The following is a 26,524-nucleotide window of genomic DNA, read 5'->3' on the forward strand; positions in this document are numbered from 1 at the left end:
GAATGTATTTTAAGTAACGCATCATGTAGAATTGCAAACATCTTAACGTTATCCAAGCATATCTTCGTTCTAGACACGCCACGCTTTGCAGAGTACGCAGTCCATTCTTTGACTTTGATCTCGTCGTAAACTTTATTGCTGTTCGCATGGATCCGTTGAATATACAATGTAGTTACACAAGCAGGATAATTTTATAACAACGTATATTGTTGAAATTGGGAAAGAAGTAGAATCTCTCTGACCAAAGGTCATATTTCTAGAAAGTAAAACAGGACTTCTGAAGCAATCGAACTGAACTGTTATCTTTCTCGTTGTATTTTTAATCACATTGAATTCACTCACATCCAATTTCACATCTTCTTCGCAGTTAGCGAAAGCTGATTATTGCCACTTTGACCACAAACAAAAGAGGAGATATGAAATAATGACAACGGAAAAAAATAATTAAAAATAAAGTTGAAACGCATGTATAATCTACATAGAACATAAAATGTTTTATGCATAAGGAATAACTTTTCGTTACCATCTGTCTGAAATGTGTACTATATTATAAGGTATTGTCAGTAGATTTCATCGAAATTTCTATTGCAATCTTAAATCCCTCTACATCCAATCTCACCCACCCTCTTTAAACTTAACCCTCTCAGCCCCGAAATCTAGTAGAAGTTGGGCTTCTTGAGTTCGCAGACGAAACTCATGTCCTTGTCGCACTCGTAGTCATTCCAGCCCTGGTCGTTTTTCTGCAGCGTGCAGACGCGGTGGTCGCCCTTGTTGTAATTCGGCTCGTTCTGCTTCCAGAAGTCGTGCACCATCGGTTGGCCGTCGGTAAAGTACCAGTTGCGCGGTGGGATGTCGTTGCTTGCTGCTGACCCATCGAGCTAGGAGGGTAGAATCAAACGTTTTAAGAATTTGTTAGTGTATTTCATAGATATGGTAATAAGGACGTGGAAATAGACTATTCGCGAGAGTGTATCGTCATCCAGTTTGTATTTAGGAAATCAGAACAAAGTGCAATTAATCATTCATTCATTCATTCATTCATTCATTCATTCATTCATTCATTCCTATCTAATGAACTTCTAAACTCGTTTCAAGTGAAAATGAATGTGGGTCTACTCATTGTTGATCACAAATTAGTTGAAAATATATCTGAGGCACTTCTGGATATACTGGTTAGAATGATATTGCAAATTATGCCAAAACGCATCGTCGCAACAACTGCGATTTAGGTGTGAGTTTATTCAATTTGTCTCCCTCTACAGAATACATTTGTTAAGATCGCGAGTGCTAATGTATTGCTTCCACAATCATTGCTTCCACCTGAACGTTCACCCCTCTGAATAATATCTGTCTTTCATTTAACTGCAATTTAATTAAAAAGAAGTCATGGCATTTCTCTGCATCATATGCAATTCACACCATATTTGTTAGGTAACGGCCTGAGTGCCATGGTCAAGAGAGACCTCATAGATTGAACGGTTCCATTACATTTGCTGCTACGACAAAACATTGCTTCCAATGAACTATCTTTACGCTCAGCCACACATAAATTCTACCCACAAACAAAACCCTAACCCTAATCCTAATCCTCACATTCTTATTGATAACGGTCTCTTCCACCTGTACACTTAAAGATCTGAAATGATATTTATGTATAATTTCATGTGATTATATATTTGTAATGCGACATTTTGTTTGTATTTTCATGACTTGTGAATGATATTTTCGATATTGTCATACTTATCTTCTGTTATGTACAAGTGGAGAAATAAAGCTTACTGAAACTGAAACTGAAAAATGAAGCTAAAACTAACACCCTATCACAAACCTACCCCTAACCCTAAGTCCTCGGAGAAAATAAGACAGGAGCAACTGTGGCATGAGCAAATGTCGTATTAAACAAAGAAGTCTATCCGTCATACAGTCACTCTCATAGAATTTCGAATTACACGACAGAATTAGCATAATAATTCTGTTTATATCCTCCCCAGGGATAATCATTCCTAGACTTAGGCAGTTTTTCGACTTGTGCTATTTCAACTTTGGAGACGTTGACCGTACCTTCAGGAAACTACAAATCCCTATTATGACTGCTGTTATTTTTTTCTATGATCATTTTTTTTTTAAGGTGTAGCCAAGTTGTTCAGTCATACCTCTCCCACGAGCCCGATCCAGTCGGAGCAGCTGGCGCCGAGAAGATTGGAAAGGAAGACCTGCTCGTCATGGTTGTCCACCTTGACCAGGCTGCAGTCGGGATGGATGGACTGACACTTGACCTGGGCGTCGAAGTGATGGATCTTGGGCGAGTCGATGACGTGGTAGCAGGAGTCGCCGAATTCGGCCCAGCCGTCCGGGCAGCCTGTCATTCAGTACGATGGAAGGGGAAGACGGTAAGCGTGACGTGACTTTACGTATAAATGGTTCGCTGGTCCGCGTTTAAAGTATTAAAATTGACAAGCACACACAAACATTTTGTGAGATATATACCCTACTTCAACTTCACCTTACTAAAATCTATATCATGTCATTTCTTGTTCTCTAAAAGTGAATTAAATTCAAGGTCCGTTTTTATCAGCATCGCTGACAAATTTGTGAAAATATTAGATTCATGGGCGGCGATATCAATGATGCATTATAATGCTACTGAAGATGCTGCTGCGTATAAGGAAAGATTGGAAAGATTGAAATTGGAGGGGGCAAAACATCCACCTATAAAGCTGTCGCTCGTTGAGTAGACTATATCACATAATAACACATAATTTATACTTTGGCTTCTCGCGAATATTGATTCCTTGCAATAATTGCTAAGAACTAACTACATTGTATGATGTCACATGAACTTTTTTTTAATGGATGAGATTTGACGCTTTAAGAACGAAAAATATACGTTGCAAAACAACACGACTATTATGTTACAACATTATTCAATAGACTACAATGAATCATGATACAATATAATGGAGAGATGACAAGGAAATTGTACCAAAATGTTCAATCTCGCAAATGAAGCTATGCTTCTGGGAGCACTCAGCATCATTCCACTTCTCATCCGAGCCATAGGGCCACACCACGCAGTCCTCGTCTCCTTTGTTGTTTGGTTCCCCGGAACTCCACAGTGTGTTCAGCTCCGGCCGCAGCCGCCTCATGTCGGTGAAGAACCACTGTCCCTCGTGGTGCTTGTCGTTCAGTCCGATCCAGTACTTCACAAGAATAATAAAACCATGAAGAATTACAACAAAACCATTCGATGCATTCAATGCAATTCTGCTTTTTATTTTCATCCAACAAAGAGGTAAAACAGATACATACATAATATCATTATGATGAAGTATGTATTCAATAGATCATATCGAAAACAATTTGTAAGCAGTATACATCATAACGTTTCATACAAAATATATGAACGAGTCAATAGAAGCAAGTCATACTTGCAATGGTGACTAGAATGGATATAGCGACAGAAATGTTCGATCTACTTCCAAGCGGAATAACCAACAACCAACAATATTGGAAATGATAATTATAGATATTTTCATTGAAATGATATCGGAAATAGTAATATGAACGAGATCAGTTGACTGTTCCAAGGTAGTAAAGGGTGTCATCTTCTAATTATGGTAATATTCATCAAATATGAAATCAGACTGCGGCCTATGGTAAACTTTTTCCTTTATGACAATGCAATATATTGAGATTGATCATAAAAATAAATACAAGGACAACATTAGATGAACAAAATTGAGAAAATGCATTTTTCACTGTCAAACTTTATTTTCTTGATCTTTGGGCGAGAGAACCGAAAAATATAATGTTAATGTCATTCCTCTGGCATTTCAAGGAGCTACATGTAGGTCAAGTGTCCATTCGATGTCCCAGGAAAATTAGGTCTGCGAATTCTATGTAAATATATATGTACAGATCAAAAGGCTTCAGTAGAATATTTTGATTGTAGGGACCTTTTAAACCAGGCTTCACTCACCGGCGCAGATTCCCGCTCTGCAAAGTTCTTCATGAAGTTGAACTCGGCCCTGCTGTCGATGGAGATGAGATGGGCTCCAAGAGCCAGGCATTCCCGCTCAGCATCGTCCCACGTTACGTCACATGCCCTCTGGTAATAGCAGGAGAATCCGCGCTGTGTCCAGTCTTCTGGGCAGCTAACATCTGGGGAGATGGAAGTAGTCATGGTGTCACATGCATGCAGGGGGTAAGGGAAGACCGGTAGATATAGAAATTTGTGATGATGATAAGTGTAAAAAAAAAAAGAAACAAAAATGGTAGACTGACCAACATCAGATAGTACAAACGATGATGCGAATTATAACGATTGTTATGATAAATCATAACTTATGACCATAGAAATTGCTACGACGCTTTGGGCGTTATTTTGCCGATGAGATAGTAAACGTAATATGTAAAAATCAATAATTGCAGGGAGATGGATAGATTGACAAACATGCTATAGCAAGATGGGAGTAACGAAGGTATCAAAGCACAATTTCGATGGGAGTATTGTTACAGACGATAATAGCCATTTGAAATCATGCATTCATCTATAACACAGGAAACTTTTGTCATGGGGTAATGCGATTATACGTATCTGACTGTATAGTGCTTTATATGCTACAAATCCTGAAAGTGACCATGCTCTCATCTTCTTCTTCTTTTTTTTTTTTTTGGTATTTGTATATAAACTCATATCGCTTACCACGTGAGTCATGTGTCAACCCTAGGAGAAATTGATATCTCGTCGAGCGTTCACACACACACACACACACACACACACACACACACACACACAAAATGATTGATTGCATCATTGATTGGCCATTGATTGATTGATCGGTTGATTGACTGATTGATTGATACAAGGACAATAAAACGCTTGGTGCAATGTTCTTATGATTATTGATATTCGATTTAGCATTTCCATTTTCCGCTATACCTCAACCTGGCTCTTAGTGGAACACTATTTCTTGGCTGGATTTTTATAACTTACATGCGGTTGCCGCGCAAACGACTGCCAGTAGACTCAGGGAACGAAGAGCTTGGCGTGCCATATCTGTCGAGAAATCAGAATTCAGCTGATTTTGGAAATAGATGTGAAGACTACGTGAAGTATATCAAGTGTATCAATATTTGAAAGTTATTAGGACACATACATGAAACATCAAGTCATTCCAGTCCAGAAAATGGTGCATTTATCTTACATAATATATTCACGTAAATCATAATTTCATGAAAATTCACTCTTTCATCTCGAATATACAGTGACATATAGTCCATTTGAATATTTGATTTGAATTTGCACTTGAACTCATTCGAACTCAGTTTGATGGAAACACATCAAAGGGTTTTCCATCTCAAAGTGAGAATAATCTATGAGATGTTGAATGACTGATTATTAATCAAGCAACTAACTACAATATGCGGATTGTAACGTTAAAAGGCAAGATACTAGTACCCTACACAAGACAGATACAGGACGAAATTATCCAAATATTTCTTTTTCTTTTCCTGTCAAAGTAAAAGATAATCGAAACAAATATTTGATTTGACATCATGAAGATTTCTAACTCTAATGATCTAACGAGCCCTTTGCACACCAATTAGACATTGGGTATTGAAACACCAACACTAATGGTTACACAATTAAGGAAACGATACTTATGACACAAGTAACCTGGTATGGAGTGAAATGAAAAACCAGGGAAAAAGAGAAAAGTGAAAGAAATAAAGTAAAATTACCTGCTGTATGTTGCCTCTGCGTAACGATCCTCCTTGCACGAAATCAGGAATCATAAATTCATGTAAGGTCGAGGAAACCTGGCTTTATATGTTCACCGAATCTCCCCTGCTCGTCTGTAAAGAGACGTTCGCCCTCCATGTTATCTTGTGTTTATGGGCTAATTGCTTCTGTGATCCGAAACATTACACAGAAACAATCTGGTATCTTCATCACTATGGATACTCTCTGAGGACTAAATCAATATTGTGGTGATTAGGAAGTATGTTTTGCTACTGGGCGCGTGATTTACACATCAAAGGAGTCACGGACAATGTTCGTATAAAGTATATTGACGTCGACAGACAGTAAATCATCTGCATATCGGAGGATTACGTCTCAAATTCCTTTGTCGCCAAGTCTGGATGGACTTGGGGAAACAAATCGTTTCAGAGGTTGAACTATACTTGGGCCATGTCATAGTGCATCTGTATTGACTCTTTTTTTTAACATTATCTCGGACGAGAATTTTGTTTAATAGTTATAATCAAATGTATCGTCATGACATTCCAATGTGCATCATGCTCTATGAAATCAATGATGGTAATACAGTCCAACACAGGTGAAAGCCTCATCTACAGATGATACAAATTGATATTTCATCATTTTTCCCACCCACTGCGTTGAATCAGTGGCCGTTCTCTTTTAAAGAAATAATATGAAACATGCTTGCGACATTTTCAGCCTACTGCATATTCTATAACAAATACCTTCTCTTTTCTAAGAACATAGGTTAAAACTTTACAGAAGATGTTGGTTTATCGCCTTCAATCTCAGAGCAAGAACACTGTTTTCCTGTTTACATTTGCTTCGACACATTAAGCAAACATTGGATGCCCTTTTACAGACGTCATCGGCCCCTTCATCCCCTCATTAAGCCCAAGCCGATCTAAATAGCTGTCTGACTTATACTTGTAAGTGGCATATTCAGTAACTCGCTTCCGCTCAAGTGTGGCATAGTAACAATCGTGTACAGTTTCCGGTTTAAAAGAAAATTTAAAAAAAAATACCATGAAAAAGCACGTCGCGACATTGATTTAGGCGACTCTAAAAACTGTGCTAGATAATATCAATTTAATTATTACCACATAATACTGAACGCATTTTCAAAGAATCACCTTGTTCTTCGTTGCATTCATCCGAATTCATGACTCTCCGAGCTTAGAGGCTTATGGTCTAAACATATACATTCTACCGAGATCAGTATTTCGCGAAATTCGCTGTCATTCCGTTTTGTCAATTACACAATGAAAAAAAAAGCACCGAACAAAACTGTGAGTGGAGTCTATCTGGGTATAATGTTTGTTAAAGAATACAAAGAAAAAACAAAAGAACTCTGAGAGCGCAGACCTCTGCCAAGCAGCTCATTTTCATCTTTTCCTTCAAGTTTGATCAGAATCCGTGTGCAATTGTTTTGGTTATTTTGCATACAGACAAACAAACAAACAAACAGACAAACAAACATACAAACGCACGCCGACAAAAACATAACCTCCTTGGCTATGTTGACGGAGGTACCATTGGGGCCTATAAGAAAAAAAAAAAGCTTGTTTGACTGTACTGATCCCGTTACATTACTTGATTATGTAGGATTACAGTGATTGGATAGACGATCAGACAACTTTTCAATTGCCAAACTTCCTTGTCGGGGTTTCTAAGGGGTGGGTCGGGCTGGGATTCCTATTCGACAGTGTAACAAACACTAAAAAGCATAGATGTTTATATTGCATTAATATGGTATCAGATACAGGGGTAAGAAGGTCATAAAATCAGAAGAGAGAACGCAAAAATAGCATGTAGACTTAGGCCAAGGTCCAAAGCACTATTTAAATTTGCAAAATATGAATACTGACGTAGATGCCTTATGGCCTTCGTTCGGCGGTACATAGTTTGATATAGCGTTCTGCATGAACATTAACACATGACTATTGAGGTTCACACTACTCTCCATGTATAACGTATCGCGCCTCCCTTTCATAGATCATCGTGGCTAATTAAGAGATTATCTGTGGACTGTACAATTTCTTCAACATGGCGTTGTGTAGCTGCGTGACCCTGCTGATAGAGAACCTGTTGCTACTCGCAGCCTTTGGCGCTTCCCTGACGGTTGCTATCACCGTCACTCTTCTCATGGCAAGTACATTGGACACAGGACAAATAAGAGTCTTTAATCCTTTCTGTGAGAATAGTATGAATCTCAAGCAATCTGTTTTTTCTTTTCCTGCATAGATATGACTGAGGATTTATTTCCAGACACTCCACTTTATATTTAAACATGTTTTCATTTGTTCATTGTTTTATCCAATTGCCTTTAAGATTTTTCCATTATCCGTTTTTTTTTTCTCTCTCCCATTTTACTAAATGTGTTTCCACCTGCATGTTTATATAAACGTTGGTTTCATTTTGTACGTGTCCATTAAACTGTATATTGTATTCATTGTATGTGGACCCCATGGCAGAACAGCGTTGCCACGTTGGCAACGCTGAATATGGGAAATCCACCCGTTTTTATTGTTTTTATATGGAAATAAATACCATACCATACCATACCAAGCCATACCAGGTAAATGTGCACAAGTTTCGCACACAATCCTATGGCTAGCAAATCAAAGTGGTATGCAGAGGGTTAATGATTATTATGTGATTAATCGTCTTAATGGTAGGCCTCGCCATACAGGCAACAACATAAAGGCAGAGGAAAACCGAAAAGGGAATTCGGGAAATATGACTCATATAGGCCAGAAATCTGTGAAAAGATTGGTTATTGCAACTTCCTCACGTCCAAATTTCAAGAACTAAAATGTAAGGATATACGACACGCTTTTTATTTGTGCATGATGATACTATTATGGTATTTTAAATGAATGCATTGCGTTTAAACACCCTATGTGCTAAAGACCAGGCTGCATGATAACTTCAAAACCGATTTCCTTTAAAAACACACACACACGCACACAAACACACACACACACGCACACACACACACACACACATTAAACTTGTGTTTCTTTGATTACTAGTTTTCTTACAGTCCCTATGGTAGGTTTTCTTTAATGAAGTTTGACGTAAATTTATTATCTAAACTCATTAAGAAGTCTAGAGTCTGAACGGTAGAAAAAATACCAATTTGCCAAAAGTTCACATCAAAAGAAACATGATAATGTCCGCTAACTTCATTAGGTTGGTGATTTGTTACAACACTTGCATCATTATCACGTGTTATCAGGTCATATTGCTTTGTATCCGCAGCGAACGAAAAGAAAAGGCAAACTCTAATCGTCATGCTCTCTAGAGAAACATAAATCCTACGAGGATTTTATTGTATGCTTTTAACAAAAAAAAAAGAACAAAAAAAAAAGATTATCTGTACTGGCTGAAGGATCCAAACAATGATGACAACAATGGTATACCTTCACAGCTGACTTTCCTTAGCTCAACCACAACTCTCTAACTAATCTCAATTACGTGAAGGACGACCAATTGACTTGGAACAGAGAGAGATACATAATATTGGTCTTATCTGTTCTTTCTATCTCAATGAAACACCTTCAACAAAAGTGATGCCATATGGTTAATGATGCGTTCTATTTGTCCTGCGTATTTTAATTCATTAAATCATTATACTAACGTTCAAGAACTTCTTATTCGACTTTGCTCATTATTCTAAATCACAAGGGCATTTACAGTTCGATTTACCAAACAACGTCAACCAAGCACAATAGAAACAGTATGCAAAGTGCATACTAGGTATTACAAATATGTCTTACATTTTATGAAACGATTTATGCTTTCACTTTTGAATTACCTCTAACAAAATTGTACACTATTCAGCAATTCTTCATTTCAATGTCAGTGTTATCTGATACACAGTTTTTGAACTATTCACATTGAAACTCATGTAATGTTACATTAGGAGATGAAGATGATCATATAGAAGCTGAAAATCACTGAAATTAAAATCAGAATCGCAGTTCATATAACTCTAATGTTTTGCTCCTCGACAGCGCGACTTCGATGGGGATTGCCCACTTTTCCCGACCATCCCTACTGATACGTTCTTCTTTATTTTTACGGCAAATGACGTCAGCAACTGCAAGTTTGTCATGGCATTGAATGTGAGTACAACCAATATACCAGTCGTCTTCCCAGACACTCCTGCCAGACTTTTGAAAGAACAAGGCTTGCTGTGGGACTGTCTGATAAACGGATAATATAATAGAAGTACTTGACACTTTCACAATGTATGGCACAGATAATACGTATCCAAATATATATATATATATATATATATATATATATATATATATATAAATATATATATTTGAAAGGAATGTGAAATTAACTGTATAGAAATGGAAGTTGATAAAATATGATTTTAATGACACAATTCATTTACAAACGATGACACAACCATTCCTCTAAATCATATTGTGTTAATACCTATATAGTGATATACATAGCCATAATAGCTGGAACGTTTTCAAAAAGTTTTCTTCCAGTTTCTGTCGGAATGTCCTCTTAATCCTTCTTTCACGCAATACAAAAACAACAACATGTTCTGAATGTTCAATTTCTAGATATGAAGAGTTTGTTCGCAAAAACCGATAAGTCCATATTTGCCAAATGGAGATGTTTGCGAGTAAAGGTCAAGAAAAATAAAGAAAATAATAAGAAAATTGTTGCTTCTTTTGACCATAACTTCAAAAATGTACCTTTTCATGTAGTGACCAATATATATCAGTTAAAAGGTATTATTTTGTACTTTATGACAGAGACCGTACTTCAAAATCTTCAAAAATGGACTTATCGGTTTTTGCAAACAAACTCTTCATATTTTCATTATAGTGTGATGCTACGGACAAAAAGCAATAATGAAATTAAAACAGAATGAAATGCGTGACTTGACTCTAAAATTTCGTTCAATTTTGATATTTTTCCAAACATGTTGAATAAAAATAAAAATACAATTTTCGAAACATAAGATATAAAGGAGGAGAGAGAGAGAGAGAGAGAGAGAGAATTCGTATTACATGTACCATGAATCTTGAGCAAATTAATCTTCACTACCAGAGAAAGCTTAATTCACAAATCAAATTAATAACTGTTCATAAAAGATGTATGAAATTATTGCGCGCATGTAAAGCTGCGAAAGTTCATTATTATGTGTATGTTGGCGATTGTAATGTTTCAAGCACTTGTACGCGATGAAGATTTCGCATAATCGGTGGACTACATCAGTACTCTGATACTACCTTTGTGAAATCCGACATGTGGTTATTGAAACTAAACATTTGCAGTACTAGTAAGTGTAACTCTTGTGAAACTATTTTGCAGTATGTTACAGCTGGAATGGCAGTGTTGGCCATGGTCCTGTTGACTATCAGGTTCATACGAAAGACAGTTGTGCCGTAAGTATATTGGTTGTCAATGTTAAGTTTCACAGCCGAGATAAATTTACACTCTTAGTTCACATCATCAACTAACATGTAAAATAACTGTTGTAAGCAACATGTGTTGTGATGAACAAATGAAATGAGTCACGGAGGTGTTGTGCCCAAAATAGCAAAATTATATCATACACCTGTAGTAAACGCGTTTTGTTCGATTAGGTGTGGATTAACTTGCAATTTAACAAGCACATAAATTGAGTTTCATACGAAAATGTAACGCTTAATCTTTCTCTTCATGTTGTTTTTTATGCTGTCATTTTAATCAATGATATGTAAACATACTAGTACAGTACATGGATAAAATTGGTATCAGGGGCCGACAATATATTGTATATAATATATGCATATACATATATATATATATGGACCACGAAAGTCTTTCAATCTGAATATCATTAGTATGCAATGCATGTAATATGTTTGTATAATGTATACATACACATGTATGCTTATATAGGATATAAGTATGTAAGTGTGTGTGTCAATAGGAAAAAATCCCTCATGCCGCTCGTGGCCCTCTCGGTCTTTGCTATCACCGGGCTCCTCGTCGCTGCCTCGGCCATTGTCGTCTCGTTGGGTTTCAAGCGGCTTTGTGATGGACTGGAGAATAGCGGATTCTATACTTTCTGGAGGTAAGAATATAAATGTATTTAAGAAATGGAGAAACATGAAATCCAGTGACTCAATTCAGCTCCAATGAATGCATTTGACCTTCTGCGAACGATGTTGTGAATACGTTGTTTACACAAATATAATCATGTAATTTGAATTTCAAAGTAAAAAAACAACAACATAAGAATACTAAAACAGAAATAAATGGAAAATCAAAGTCCGACCCCTAAATAGACCCGTGCGTGATGATGGCTCAACATGACAATATGGCCAAGGAGGTTATGAAGATTTGCTTTAAGTATCACTGCTACATATAAAACGTCCTCTTAAAACCAATGTGCCTATTACTGTTTGTTAGCTTATTTATAAATTTTTTACTGCGCTACTGTCAGTTTTATTTTGTGTGTGTGTGTATTCTTTGTATCTTTTTTTGTGTTTTTTATAGATCTTTTTAAGGGTTAGGTGGTGCGACAACGGAGGAGGGGGTAATGCTCATGGTTTGGTATGGGGTCAATGCCCCCTCCCCCCCCCCCCCCCATATGCCCAGTTGATGAAAAGAATCTCGGAGTGGAACCGTCTAAATGTCATGGTTTTCGTGTTTCATTTTTCGATTTCTTTTCTATTTGTTGAATGAATAGTTCATTTATTTGTTTTATTTGTTTTATTTCCTTCTAAATAAATTATATATATAATTATATATATATATATATATATATATATATATGTGTGTGTGTGTGTGTGTGTGTGTGTGTGTGTGTGTGTGTGTTCAGCCCCAACTCCCTACCACTGGTTGCATTCCCTCTCTGCCTTGGGAGTGGCAATCATTTACCTTTTAGTGTAAGTACTATTCACACTAAAGACTAAGATAAATCTCTCACTCTCAATGTCTCTAATGTCTAGCTGCGCTAGTTGGCAAGGATTTGTTGGCTGGGGTAACTACAACGGGTCGCACTTCTATGACTACTTGTTCACCACACAGGTATGGGCGCCTTTTAGAAATACAAAACGTTTCAGAACTCTATTAATTTCTCTTAGAGTGTGAAACAAAATCAACAAATGATTTGACCTTGTTTATAAGTGTTGTTGGCGGTATCGTCGGAAAGGCAAGATTAAATCTTCTCGAATGATCATGACCATCTCAATTTTCATAAAATCGGGGGGGGGGGTGTTGTCCTGTCTCTGCCGTATACGTTTGTAAAAGGCAAACCTTTTCCATTTTTGGGGTGTTTCTGACATTAATGAACCACGTTAATCAACTTTGATTGTTACAATTTGAGAAAATTTAGTTTGATGAATGATTTTTTCCTGAATTAAGCTAAAATGACAGAAATATCAAACTTTTGCTTATTTACTTTTCCATTTGGAGGCATTGTATTGCACTGCAAGCGTTTAAAATCTGCTCTCATTTAGAAATTGCATAAACCTAGAACACATGGAATAGAAGTAATTCGTAATAAATAACCTTTACAGTCGAACAAAAAGGGAAAAATCTAGTGTGATCAAAAAGTGACTGTGAAATTGGCATTACATCAGTTCATCATTACATTGGCCGAAAATAATCTCATACTAAAAATGTTTAAATTTATGACAAAGGTAAGGGCAACTTCCTACCAGTCCGTTTTATGAAAGTCTTGAGAGAGACTTTTCACTCATAAGACACACCAATGGGAAATGGATTTTACTTCTCTACATAGCTACATTATGATATCTAAAGACTTTAATGTGAAGGCTTCATTGTGTTCATGAAACGGAACTCAGGAATATTAGGTACTAGAATGGGGAAGTTTGCCCTCTAGTGCCCTAATATATATATATATATATACAGCCACAAGACATCCAGGCAACTCAAACGTCTGCTTAGCAGATATTAAAGCTGAGGAAGACCACGGTCGAAAGCTTCACAACTCTGCCGGTTTCATGCGACATCTTCTGTTATCTACATTGTCTCAACTATATATATATATATATATGTATATATATATATATATATATATATATATATATATATGAAGGGGTCGGTGCAATATAGTGCTAACCCACACAATAGTCATTTTGAGATAATCGCTGTTGAATGTTTGGAAAGTCCATACATTGTTCATTAATAAAACATGAATGCATACATTTTTACCATCTTATTGGTTGAATTCAAATAAGATATTTTCACGGAGGTTAGAGTGAAGGATAAGAATTTTGAAAATGCATGTAACTCAATTTTGACAAAAGTGTGGGTTAGCACTATATTGCACCGACCCCTTCATATAATATATATATGTATATAAGATGACGAAGTAGAGTGGTAATGCATTTTGACAGTCCATCTTACAGTGCTATCTATTCAGACCAAATTTTCGACGAATACATTCGTCTTCCCAGGGTCGACAATGACAATTCATATAATGATAATAATATATATATATATATACATATATATATATATTTTTTTTTTTTCATTTAGATCGCCGTGTGGCTGAACGCCGGACTGTGGATCGCTCTTGCAGTGGTAATGGCGGTTGCGTGGAGATGTCTCTCGCAGATGGACGATGATATTCATGGCCTTGTTTAACTAGCACCAATGGCAATAAATCGCCTCTCCATGGTACCTGCAGTTGAAATTGGTGTCAAATTTTTTATCTCAATATTTACCTCCGGAATCTTCGGAGGTAAATATCTTGTATTGAGATCAAAAATTTAACACCAATTACAGTAGAATTTCCAGGATGAGTTTCTACTCTATATAGTGCCTGTGGTTGCCCATTTTCAACTGCTTTTAGGATATGATCTCAGTTTTGTGCAAATACACATTAGTACACATACACTTACTCAAACACAAACAAGTACACTAACCGTCCCTCTCTCTTTCTCAAACACACACAAACACACACACACACACACACACACACACACACACTCCCACGTATATAATCGCGATCATACATGCTCATTTTGCCAGCGGAAGGGAGAGGGTGATTTGACAGTTACGTACCCCTTCATTAAAAGAAGCTGCTTTCCCAAAATCGTACATTTTTACATTTCATTAGGACTAATCAAACAAGAGGCACGTTGGTTTATCCATGAGATAAACATCTGTGATTGATTATTCATGTATTATTCAAGTGCTTGCCAGCACATCCACGGACAGCAACCACACGCATGGCAACAAAGTGTTGATTAAACCCTATATTATTTAGTGATCATGGAAATAGTTTGTCACTGCACACAACGCATATGAAATTCATGCTTCTCCGACTGTTGATTGCGATGCCTTTCCCGGTCTATGCAAAATCATTCTTTGTTTGAACATGAATTCCACAATTATTGTTACGTCGGGTAACCTTATGCTGTAACCGTTGCTTTGTACTGTATATTTCTTACGAGTGAAGTGACCAACCGACAGAGAAAATAAAAAGGTCATTTTCCGAAATGTGCACATGACTTAATTACGAGATGGCTGATTACAGTCTCCCCAATATCTCTGGAAAACATTATTAAAGTGACAAAGCGGAACAACCTCCCTATAAAGGCGTTCGACGTGACATCTTGATAAATTACGGATGCAGAATGACTTGTATTCTGTTAATTAGAAGTATGGCAATTTGGAAAACATCGTGGTTTGTTATAGTGACGTGTAATACCGTCGTAGATGTCCTAAGTATGCAAAGCCTCGGGAAATACAATACTTGGATACTGATAAGGCAACCTGTTTAAATGGGGGGGGGGGGATAGATCAATGACTCAGTCAAAAAGAAAATTTTGAAGAAAGAATCAGAGAAAGCAACGGAAGAACTCAAAATGAATATAATCATATCATATCTCATTAATCTTGTATTGTTTCTGTCATTCTTGAAAACGTGGTGTAAATTTTTGTCTTTGAATATATGAATAGACATGTTAATCTATGTGTTTATGTGTAGGTCATCTCGCTAATATTTCAGATTGTTCAATGATCTAACAGGATGCCGAAGCTCGATTCCAACATTTGAGATATGTTCTAGTTCACAAGAGACACAACATCTAATGTTCTGAGAATTGTACTGAGAAAGATGTAAGGCTAATAACTTTCAAAAGGTAGTAAAAACTAGGATAAACGTGAAACTCACTATAAACAATTTGATCGCAAATGGGTTAAACAGATGATTAGTATTGGTGGCAATGAGAACTGGGCAATTAACTTTTTGAGTAGAAACCAAACTACTTTATGAAATGTTTAAAACCATACAACTGTAAAAGGAAATTGAAGTTGGTTTAATGGAAATCGGTTTTGAAATGGCAGAGGTATCCAAAAACACAGTAAAAGCAAAGCAATCGTACTAAAAGGTGGGTCCCACCTTTTAATAGGATCGCTCTGCCATTTCAAAACAATTTGTATCAAATAAACATTGAGTTCCTCTTGGAATTACATGCTCTTTCACATTTCATAAGAGGTTCCTCATTTTCTCAACAAAAAAAAATGTTAAAAAATCTGAAGTTATGTTTCAACCAAGACTATACAATCCCTTAAAAAGGTGCCATTTTAAACATGTTAGCCCATCATGAAACAACCCCTATTTCCAATTATACCTTACTTGCGCAATAAATAGCATACCCTTGAAGTTATGATTTTCCATTTATTTTCTCTTTTTTAGCAGATCTATCTCAAATATCTCAAAATGACAAAAATGGACTTAACACGGATTGTGATCAAACTTTCCAAACATGTTGTTGCTGTTGTTTTAACTTTGTTTAAGAAGAAAAAGCAAGGAAGAAACTGAAACATGGGACCATATCAAAGAATAAATTGCCCCAGACAATTCTGACATAAAATCACACCAAAATGTGTCTTAAACCAGTCAAACAGTGTTATTAGATATACAATATAATGTCTCCCATATAATGCCACACCTACGTACACTAAATTATGAACACACAGACGTATATATAAATATATATATATACATATATATATATATATATATATATATATATATATACACATATGTATGTATGTATATGTATATATATATATATATATATATATATATATATATATACATTTCATTTAGAGTATGCTTTCCCAGAAAAAAAAATCAATTTCCTGCATTCTGAGCTTTGTTTTCGCTTTATTTTCTTTTATACATAATATCATTTATTGTGATTTGTGCTTTACAGGGGAATGTTACAGGTAGGCTAACTACAATCCTATAATTCTTAATGGATTATATTGGTATTTAACTGTTTCGAATTCAAATAACTGAGATAAAGGATTCTGAAACAAAACAAGGGAAAAAACCTACACAATTATGTGTCTGAAGTAATACGTGATGAAATGCCTGGTATTGATACAAATAAACGAAAAAAGTTTCCATGATAATGCTTTTGTTAGACTACTTGTTCAGTAGTATTTCCTCATTGTGGTAAATGAAATACAAATGTATGTATATTATGTAGTTAGGTTTTGTGGGCTGCCACGCGTTCAAGAATCTCAAGAATCTGCTTGTAGTGGCAGTCCTTCTTCTGCATAATTTCTCAGGTAATTATTTGGAAATTTGATAATACTATGTATATATTGTTGATGGAATTGTTTACACATATATTTTCCTTCTTCGAGTGATTTATATTGTAGTCTGCATACTGATTCATTTGCATGTGATGTTACTGAAAAGAATCTTGATTTATGTATAAATTTATGTATGAAAATGTTGGAAGGAAAATAAAACAAACAAACAAACCTGCACTTTGTTCGTCTTACAAATACACACAACATATTATTTTTTTAATTACATACCCTCTCTAACTCAAGTTCAAATTCTTTCTTTATACAAATTTTCCCCCGTCTCAACGTAATCAAAAACATTATGCACATATTGTACATGAAAGTGAAGAAATGTCAACATACTGTAAAACGAGGAATGTTCGCATGCATTTTAAGTTCGCGAATTTCGCGAGCGCCAAGATTCGCGAAATTAAAACGCACGCGAAATTTCTTGACTACACTATATAGTAGGCCAGCCAAGACGATTTTTTTAACTTTGGACGGCAAAATTTGTTAATGCTAAGTTTTCCAGCTGAAAGTCTTGCTAAAATACTCAAGTTTAGCGTACGGCCGGATGTCAAGCGCGTTTTTGCCGAAAAATGCCTTTTTTAGCACAAAATTTGAAAGAATGTCAAAAATCACGATTTTTATTTTTTTACCGAAATAAGTAATGGTTGATAAGTACCTTTCAAACTAGAAATGTGTTATCTTCCATTTCAAGTTTAGAACCTGACTAATATGCATTTGAATGTAGAATTTTTACACGCACATATATAGTCCGGGAGCCAGCGGGGGTCAGCCTAGCTGAAAAGGTTACCAATTTTTATGTATATAGCGATTTACTACATATGCCCCTAAGTGTGGAAATGCACGTCTGGCTGGTCATCGGTGGTGGGTGTGGCCAGGAGGGCCAAAAAAAGGACCCCCCAAAATTAGGCTAGCCTAGCTGGAAAAGTAACCCCATGAAAACAACTGGAACTTGTTCGTTACACTTACAGGATAAATGAATGACCATTGCCAGACGTTTTAAGTGGTGGGGGGTAGCCGCCAGACGCTCTTAAAGGCCCAACTCCAGCTAGGCTAGCCTAGCTGAAAAAGTAACCTCATGAAAACCACTGGAACTTGTTCGTTACACTTACAGGATAAATGAATGACCATCGCCAGACGTTTTAAGTGGTGGGGGGTAGCCGCCAGACGCCCTTAAAGACCCAAATTTTTCCAGCTAGGCTAGCCTAGCTGAAAAAGTAACCTCATGAAACCCACTGGAACTTGTTCGTTACACTTACAGGATAAATGAATGACCATTGCCAGACGTTTTAAGTGGTGGGGGGTAGCCGCCAGACGCCCTCAAAGACCCAAATTTTTCCAGCTAGGCTAGCCTAGCTGAAAAAGTAACCTAATGAAACCCACTGGAACTTGTTCGTTAAACTTACAGGATAAATGCATGACCATTGCCAGACGTTTTAAGTGGTGGGGGGTAGCCGCCAGACGCCCTCAAAGACCCAACTTTTTCCAGCTAGGCTAGCCTAGCTGAAAATATAACCTAATGAAACCCACTGGAACTTGTTATTTACACTTTAATACAGGATATATGCATGGCCGTTGCCAGACGTTTTAAGAAGTGGGGGGGGGGGGGGAGGGGGGTAGCCGCCAGATGCCCTCAAAGACCCAATTTTACCAGCTAGACTATAGCCCTGGCTGGAAAAGTAACCTCCTGAACCCACTGGAACTTGTTCTATGTTTGTATCTCACCTGATAAACACTGTCGACATAGTATTCTGGTGTTCTTTCAATAACTTTCCACACTTTTGAGCTATATGACCACCAAATTCACTCCTCAGATCATCTAATGATTGCTGTCAAGTGTTGATAATGGTGAAGTCCGACTACGTCAACAGTCAAAAAGTCAATGAACTAGGTCTATGCCATTTGAAAATCTCTGTATGCTGAGCTGTTATGGATCCATATTACCATCCAAGGATCTAAACCATTTGTCCTCGGGTCTTTTTATCGTCCCCCTGGCTCGAACCCTGAGAGTTTAAGAGCACTTGATGCTTCATTAGCCGAAATTGAATCAAGGTACAAGTCAGCGATAACTTTTATCACCGGCGACTTCAACCTGGGAGATATTAACTGGACAAACAACACTGCTAAACCATATGCTACTGAAGCTACTAGATGTCGAGATCTCTTGGATATCTGCAGTGAGCACAACCTAGAGCAAGTTGTGTCTGAACCTACGAGAACAAGAGACCGCGCTAGCAACATTCTGGACTTGGTTTTGACAACACACCCCAATTCCGTTACAGACATCAAAGTTGTAGACGGCATAAGCGATCATGATGCGGTTTTAACTGACATCCATTTGAAGCCAACCATTTGTAAGAAAACTCCGAGGAAAATATTTGTCTACAGCAAGGGAAATATGGGAGGAATAAGATCTGACATACTCTCTTTCCAGGACAATTTCCTCAGTACTGCTCTGGATCGATCTGTACATGAGAACTGGGAAGTACTTAAAAACTTCATTCTGCAGTCAATGAACAAAAATATTCCGTCAAAGTTCTCAAGGTCTCATGCTGGCCAACCATGGATATCTCCATCTATTAAACGAATGATTAGGAAAAAGGCAAGAATGTATCGGAAAGCAAAATCTTCCAACTCCAATGAAGACTGGGGTAACTTCAAATCATACAGGAAGAACGTTCAAAAGAAGATTCGGGCTGCATATTGGTCTTACACTAACCGTATGCTTACAGACCCCGATGACAAGTATAAGAAGAATTTTTGGCGTTATATCAAAGCCAAGAGACAAGACAACACTGGCATACCACTATTGATACAGGAAAATCAAACAGTAACAGACAGCAGAGGGAAAGCAGGCATCCTCAACGATCAATTCAAATCTATGTTTACTACTGAAAACATGAGCAATTTACCTTCGATGGGTGATACTCCACTTCCTAGTATTGAAGAGATACAAATATCTACCGATGGTGTCTGCAAGTTGCTGAAAGGTCTGAACATCACCAAAGCCACAGGCCCAGATCTAGTTCCAGCTAGAATACTTAAAGAGATGGCAGAAGAAATAGCGCCACTGCTAACTTTCATCTTCCAGCAGTCTCTCAACACCGGTGAGGTACCCCATGACTGGCGGATTGCCAACATAGCCCCTATTTTCAAGAAGGGTGATCGCAGTGTAGCGTCCAATTATCGTCCAGTCTCTTTAACATCGATACCATGCAAGATCCTTGAGCACATCATCTTTAGCCAAGTGATGGACCATTACGATAAACACAATGTCCTTATTGACAGCCAGCATGGTTTTCGTCCCGGACACTCCTGTGAGTCTCAACTCATCATCACAGCTCATGATTTTACCAAAGCCCTGAATGACAAAAAACAAGTGGATTCAATCTTTTTAGACTTTTCAAAAGCGTTTGATCGCGTCCCACACCAAAGATTACTCTTAAAGTTACATCACTATGGAATACGTGGCCCTCTCTGGAAGTGGCTTGAAAACTTCCTTACCAAAAGATCCCAACGTGTTGTGGTTGACGGTGAAGCCTCCGAGTGGACAGATGTCATCTCAGGTGTCCCGCAGGGAACCGTACTCGGACCCTTATTATTTCTCACTTTCATTAATGACATAACAGATTCTGTTTCATCCCCAATACGTCTCTTTGCCGACGATTGTCTAATGTATCGGGTAATAGACAATGCTGAGGACTGCAGAGCTCTCCAGAAAGATCTTGATATGCTGGACTCTTGGTCAGCTAAATGGCAGATGAAATTTAATACAGATAAGTGCCATGTAATGCAGATCTCTCACCGACGCAACAATGTTGGCTTTGACTACCATCTTGGTGTGGAACAACTCTCATCTGTGACTGAATACCCTTACTTGGGTCTAACATTCACCTCAAAGCTCACATGGAAAACTCATATAAATAACATCACTTTGAAAGCAAATCGGATGCTTGGTCTCATTAAAAGAAATCTCAAACGATGTCACCCACACTTAAAAGAACAGGCTTATGTTTCTCTAGTACGACCACAGCTGGAGTACTGCTCAACTGTATGGAACCCATACCATCAGACCTCCATCAACCAGATCGAAGCCATACAGAGAAGAGCTGCCAGATTTGTGAAGAACATATACCAACATACTGAAAGTGTAACTGCAATACTTGATTCACTACAATGGGCTCTGCTCCAATCCAGAAGAGAAAACGCCATCAAAATCATGCTCTACAAGATATCACACAACCTCATTGCAATCAATAAAGACAACTATCTCTCTCCAATGTCCAACACGAGATTGAGAAGTTATCATCCAGCTAGATTTCAGCCTCTAACAACATACTCTACCAAAGATGTGTTTAAATACTCTTTCATGCCTACAGCTGTAAGGCTGTGGAATGATTTGCCGGTAGACGTCATCACAGCTCCATCCGTGGACGTCTTCAGGGCACTCATCTCATCCAACTAGCTCCAAGGGATGGTTTTTTACTTGCACTTGTACATATTATGCACCACCGACTTCACATGCACTCAAGTTACACCTCGGCGTAATATATCCAGTTTTGGACGTTGCTGAGTATCCACGTAGAAGTAGAAGTGTAATCACAAAGTCGATACGTGGACGAGACATCACTTCGCTTTTGCCTTTTTTAGATGGTGAATATTTGTAAGCTTCCGTTTCTAATTCATACAGCACCAGCATACATGCCTGAGAATAGCGGTAAAGAAGATTAGAGTCTTTGGCAACAAGTGCAAAATTAAATTCTGTGCCTTATTTGCTAAACAAACGTGGTAGGAGGACAGCGACCTGTTAGGCAATATGGCGGACCAATAGCTCTATATTATTAGTGTTATAGAATGACAATGATGTAGTTCTGAAGCATACTTTTCATTCAATGCTTTTGCAATGACTCAATGTATATTTTTAATCGAACTAATTATATATCCATGACTTGCTCATGAATTACGGCAGAACGATTCGGTGAGGAAAGTCTTCTGTCATGTCATTACGGAAGAAGTGAACGTGTCAATATTTTGCTATTTGTTCCATAATTATTTCTGAAGTGGTTAAATGTATTTTCCTAAAACATTTTTTCTTTTATATAATACCCACGTTGCATCCAAATGCCTATTCGTTGAAAAAATGCGGGCCATGTATTCAAAGGTCAAAGATCATAGGTTAATGGAAGTAGGGCATACATTGTACAACATTTCACTGAGTTGTTGTTGTTGTTGTTGGTTTTTTTTTTTTTGGGGGGGGGGGCATGATTCAAAGTGTACTAAAACCTGGTATAATACATGTAGGCCCTATTTAGTTTTGTAGTCACGACTCTTGCTATGGATGATGCCAAACTCTTCCCGCTCATACAAATGCAGCCGTTTCAGGGAAATAATTATGATAATGATTGGTAATGCTGAAGTGGTTCATAACATTCCATTGATACTATGTATAGAACAGAAAGTGAATTTGACAATGGTATATGATATCTGCAATTTTCTCTTTGACAGGTTCTATCATCCGATTAATAATGTATAAATTGAATATACTGTAATCCCCTATTCAGACAGGTTAAGTTAGATAAGCTGCATTCATTTTGCACGCGACCATGGCGTTATAGCCAAAGATGATTGAATTCTGTAAATCTCTGTGTGCCTGCACAGGATTGGAAAACGAAACAACTTTCTGTGTATAGAACAACGAAACAGAAACTGGTGCATGCATTATTCTCAGTCACTTTGTTATGCATAATGATGGTTTGCTCATTGCAGTTCCGGAATCTCAGCTCGAGGGGGACTCGAATTGATCCCAAATCAGTCGGCATGCGTGTATCACCCAAAACAATATCTGAACACAATTATAACTGCAGTCCTCCATAGTCTGTATTGGTTGCCGATAAGGGCTGGTATCAAGTTTGATTTTCATATTATTTACAGTACCTTGTATTTAAATGTTTTCATCGAAATGCCCGTATACGGTATGCGTATCTCAGTTAACTCTTTAAACCATAGTTGTAATCTACGTGCCAAGAATCTCATGTTTTCAATAAGCGTGAACTCCAAGACATGTCGTGATAAGGACTTTAAGACAATTGGCATCGTCATTATAAAACAAATTCCCATTTTGCAAGACACGTTTTAGATTTTAGATAGAAATATGGATTCGTTTGAATGCATATCATGTATACAAATAGCTTCTTAAATCCTCTTACATTTTGTTTTTAAGATATGGTGTATACTTTAGAAGTGTAAGAAGCATGATCTTGTTTTAGAGGCTTTGAGTACTGGTAAGAAGCATATGTTATTCTTATAGATTATGTGAATAAGTACGCATTCAAGAACGTTTTGAATAAAACGTATCCAGGCAACTGCATATCATATTTTCACCTCTTCCTTCATGCAAATGTATACTCTTGCCGAGAAGGTTAACTGTTTGATAGATATAGTGCCCACCTTATTGAAAAGGTAATTGGGTAAATTTTTGGTTTCAGTATATTATTCAAACACAACTAAGTTAACTTTTACATTAACATTTTCACAACTCACAAATTCCACACGCACACACATTTCATGATTAACAAGATCCAAGTTACACTAATCCTATTTACTTTGCAGAGTGCAACAACAACATAAGTTATATACTGAGCAAATAGGCTTACATCAGTTCGCACTATTCAAGGTTTAGAGTAGTTAAGGAACTAAATCGTACCCGATTATGTGATGCTAAGTTGCACCTTGAGATGATGGGCAATATTGTCCCTATAAAGGAGCAGGCAGTGACACTGACTTGCTCCTTTAAAGGAGCAATTTTGCAGCGGTCATGGAGCAAATAAGTACCACATAGGTGCAACATCATACCAATAAGGCACAAGAATGCACCCTCAAGAGAGGGTACATTCTTGCATCCTTCGGGCATAAAGTTGCACCTAAAGGTACGAGGTTGCGCCTTTTTCAAGGGGGCAAAGTTGCTCCCGAGGGTGTAACTTTCACCCTTTCTTGCGGGTACAAAGTAGCACCCAAAGTTCCAAGATTACACCCTCAAAACAAGGCACAATCTTGGAACTTTGGGTGTTTCTTTGCACCCTCACGAAAGGATGTAAAGTTGCACCAAGATGTAAAGGCTACACGGGGTGCAAAGGTGCGCCGAAAGGTAAAGGGTGCAAGATCGCACCCTCAAGAAAGGTGCAACTTAGCACCACTTAGTGTGGGTGGAAAGATGCACCCTCAAGAAGAGGTGCAATCTAGCCCCACTTAGTGTGGGTGGAAAGATGTACCCATGGGAACATTTTCGCACCCTCAATAAAGGGTTCAACTTTGCACCCTCTCTGCAGTATTATTTTATACACACGTGAATTCCTTGTTCCTGTGAGCTACGTTTAATATGAGCGTGACCCAGTATTAGACACGTGTCAAGCCTTTGCAGACACAGATTTTTTTTCTTCATATTTTCTAAAGGTCATTTAAAACAAATTTAAATATATATTTATTTCTTTTAAGTTAAGAGGAGCAAATGTGGAGATCATGACCTGTGATAGGCCTACATGTTACGGGAAGTATATATCTTTATGTGATACTCGTTTTTTTTTTCAACTACAAGGAATTACCTATGAGCTAATTGGATAAAGAAGCTGAGCATTCCTTTTTTTTCATCAGTAATTAATGTCAGTGCTGGTGTACTATTCTTGAAAAGTTGGCATCTAAATGTCCTCCAAACCAAGTACTTACTGTATAAAATTATATTCCTGTGAGTTACGTTTCTTATGAGCATGACAGATCTGTAGACACGTGTCATAGTAGTTACAAACACTAAGTTTTCTTTGCTTTCATCTTATCAAGAAGCGATTTTTAACAATTTCAGATGTTCTGTTTTTTTTTTCAATTTCGTTACGAGAAGGCAATGATGATTTCATGTAAAACATGTTAAGGAAAGTTGATAGTTTGGTTATTTTATCATTACTCATCTTCGTCTTCTCAACAAGAAGATGATACACATTAGCTCATTTGCTAAAGAAGTTGAAGGATGTTTAATTGCTGGTAGCCACGTAGGGGCTTTTGTCATAACATTTTGCATCTTAATCCCTCGAAACTAAGTACATATAGTATTAGTTTATAGATAACATAATATTTTTGTTGTTGCTGTGAGCTTATTCATATGAACTTTAGATATGTTTCTCATATGTTTCTGTCATATGCTTTACTGAAGAACAGCAAATGTTGAGTTTATTGGCAAGAGAGGTTGATCATTACTTTACATTTAAGTTCATTGAAGTGCCGGAGCATAAACTTGTCTTGAAATATTCGCATCCAAAACCCTCCAAACCAAAAACGTGCAATACTAGACACGACAGGAATTCCTTGTTGTTGTAACTTATGTTTCTTAAAAACACTGATTTTTTTTCTGCTTTTGCAATGTACTATGTTCAAAAACACTCTTGAACAATCAGATTTCGTTTCTTTCTTAAGAGAAGAAAACGGTGAGGTCATGTGAAGCATGTTCCTATAAGTTTTATTTCGTTAATAATTTTCTTTACCCATCTCCTCAACCGTAAGGTGATACGGTACCTAAAAAGTCATAGGTCAACGGTGTTGAGCTTTACTTCCCCCTTTTTAAAGTAAATTTAAGAGCTGGGGAATTATTTTTTAAAAGTTGGCATTTTAAGCTATGTACACCGAGGACGAGTCTTACTGAATGGATTTCTTGTTGCAGTACAATTGTATTTTTTATGAGCTTGATGGAGTATTAGACAATTGTATAAAGCGTTTGCAAAAACTGTTAATGTATTCCCTTTTGCTAATGTCCAAAGAGCTCATTTGCCAAGTTTTGATTGTCTTTTGTTTTAATCATCAGGGGTTTGTTTTATCATGGTTATAGAGGAAAGAAACTTAATCATAAAAAAACCTTCATATAAGAGATACTGACAATTTCATCAAAAGTTGTGATTTTCAACATTTCCAAAATGCAATTGATGAATATTTCTCCCCAGGGCACAGAAAGAAAGTAGTTTTTGGTCTTGTTCTTTTTTTCACGTCATTATGTTATAATACCCGCGGGTTTACGCCCATCCCAGCAATTTCCATCCGGATACTGTACCCGGCCCTGTTTTTTTGTTGTTGTTGTTGTTGTTTTTTGTTTTTTTATTTATGTTTTAC

At 37.2% G+C, this 26,524-nt stretch overlaps 2 protein-coding genes across 2 annotated transcripts; one reads left to right on the top strand and one right to left on the bottom strand.

Moving 5' to 3' along the window:
* Positions 1–656: 656 nt before the first annotated feature.
* LOC139743404 (C-type mannose receptor 2-like) lies at positions 657–5,057 on the bottom strand. The gene is made up of 5 exons (XM_071653889.1): positions 4,997–5,057; positions 3,980–4,161; positions 2,984–3,200; positions 2,154–2,359; positions 657–878 (listed from the first exon to the last, which is right to left on the bottom strand). The coding sequence occupies exons 1-5, from the start codon at positions 5,055–5,057 to the stop codon at positions 657–659; spliced, it is 888 nt and encodes a 295-aa protein (XP_071509990.1).
* A 2,756-nt stretch (positions 5,058–7,813) lies between these two features.
* Positions 7,814–16,151, top strand: LOC139743405 (uncharacterized). Its single transcript, XM_071653890.1, has 6 exons — positions 7,814–7,915; positions 9,787–9,897; positions 11,117–11,190; positions 11,721–11,864; positions 12,745–12,823; positions 14,300–16,151. Exons 1-6 carry the CDS (start codon positions 7,814–7,816, stop codon positions 14,405–14,407), a joined length of 618 nt encoding a protein of 205 aa, XP_071509991.1. The 3' UTR covers positions 14,408–16,151.
* Positions 16,152–26,524: the final 10,373 nt, after the last annotated feature.

The sequence above is a fragment of the Diadema antillarum genome, unplaced genomic scaffold (genome assembly GCF_040938485.1).
Source record: "Diadema antillarum isolate AM-2024a unplaced genomic scaffold, OU_Dant_1.0 seq00001076_RagTag, whole genome shotgun sequence".
Taxonomy (NCBI): domain Eukaryota; kingdom Metazoa; phylum Echinodermata; class Echinoidea; order Diadematoida; family Diadematidae; genus Diadema; species Diadema antillarum.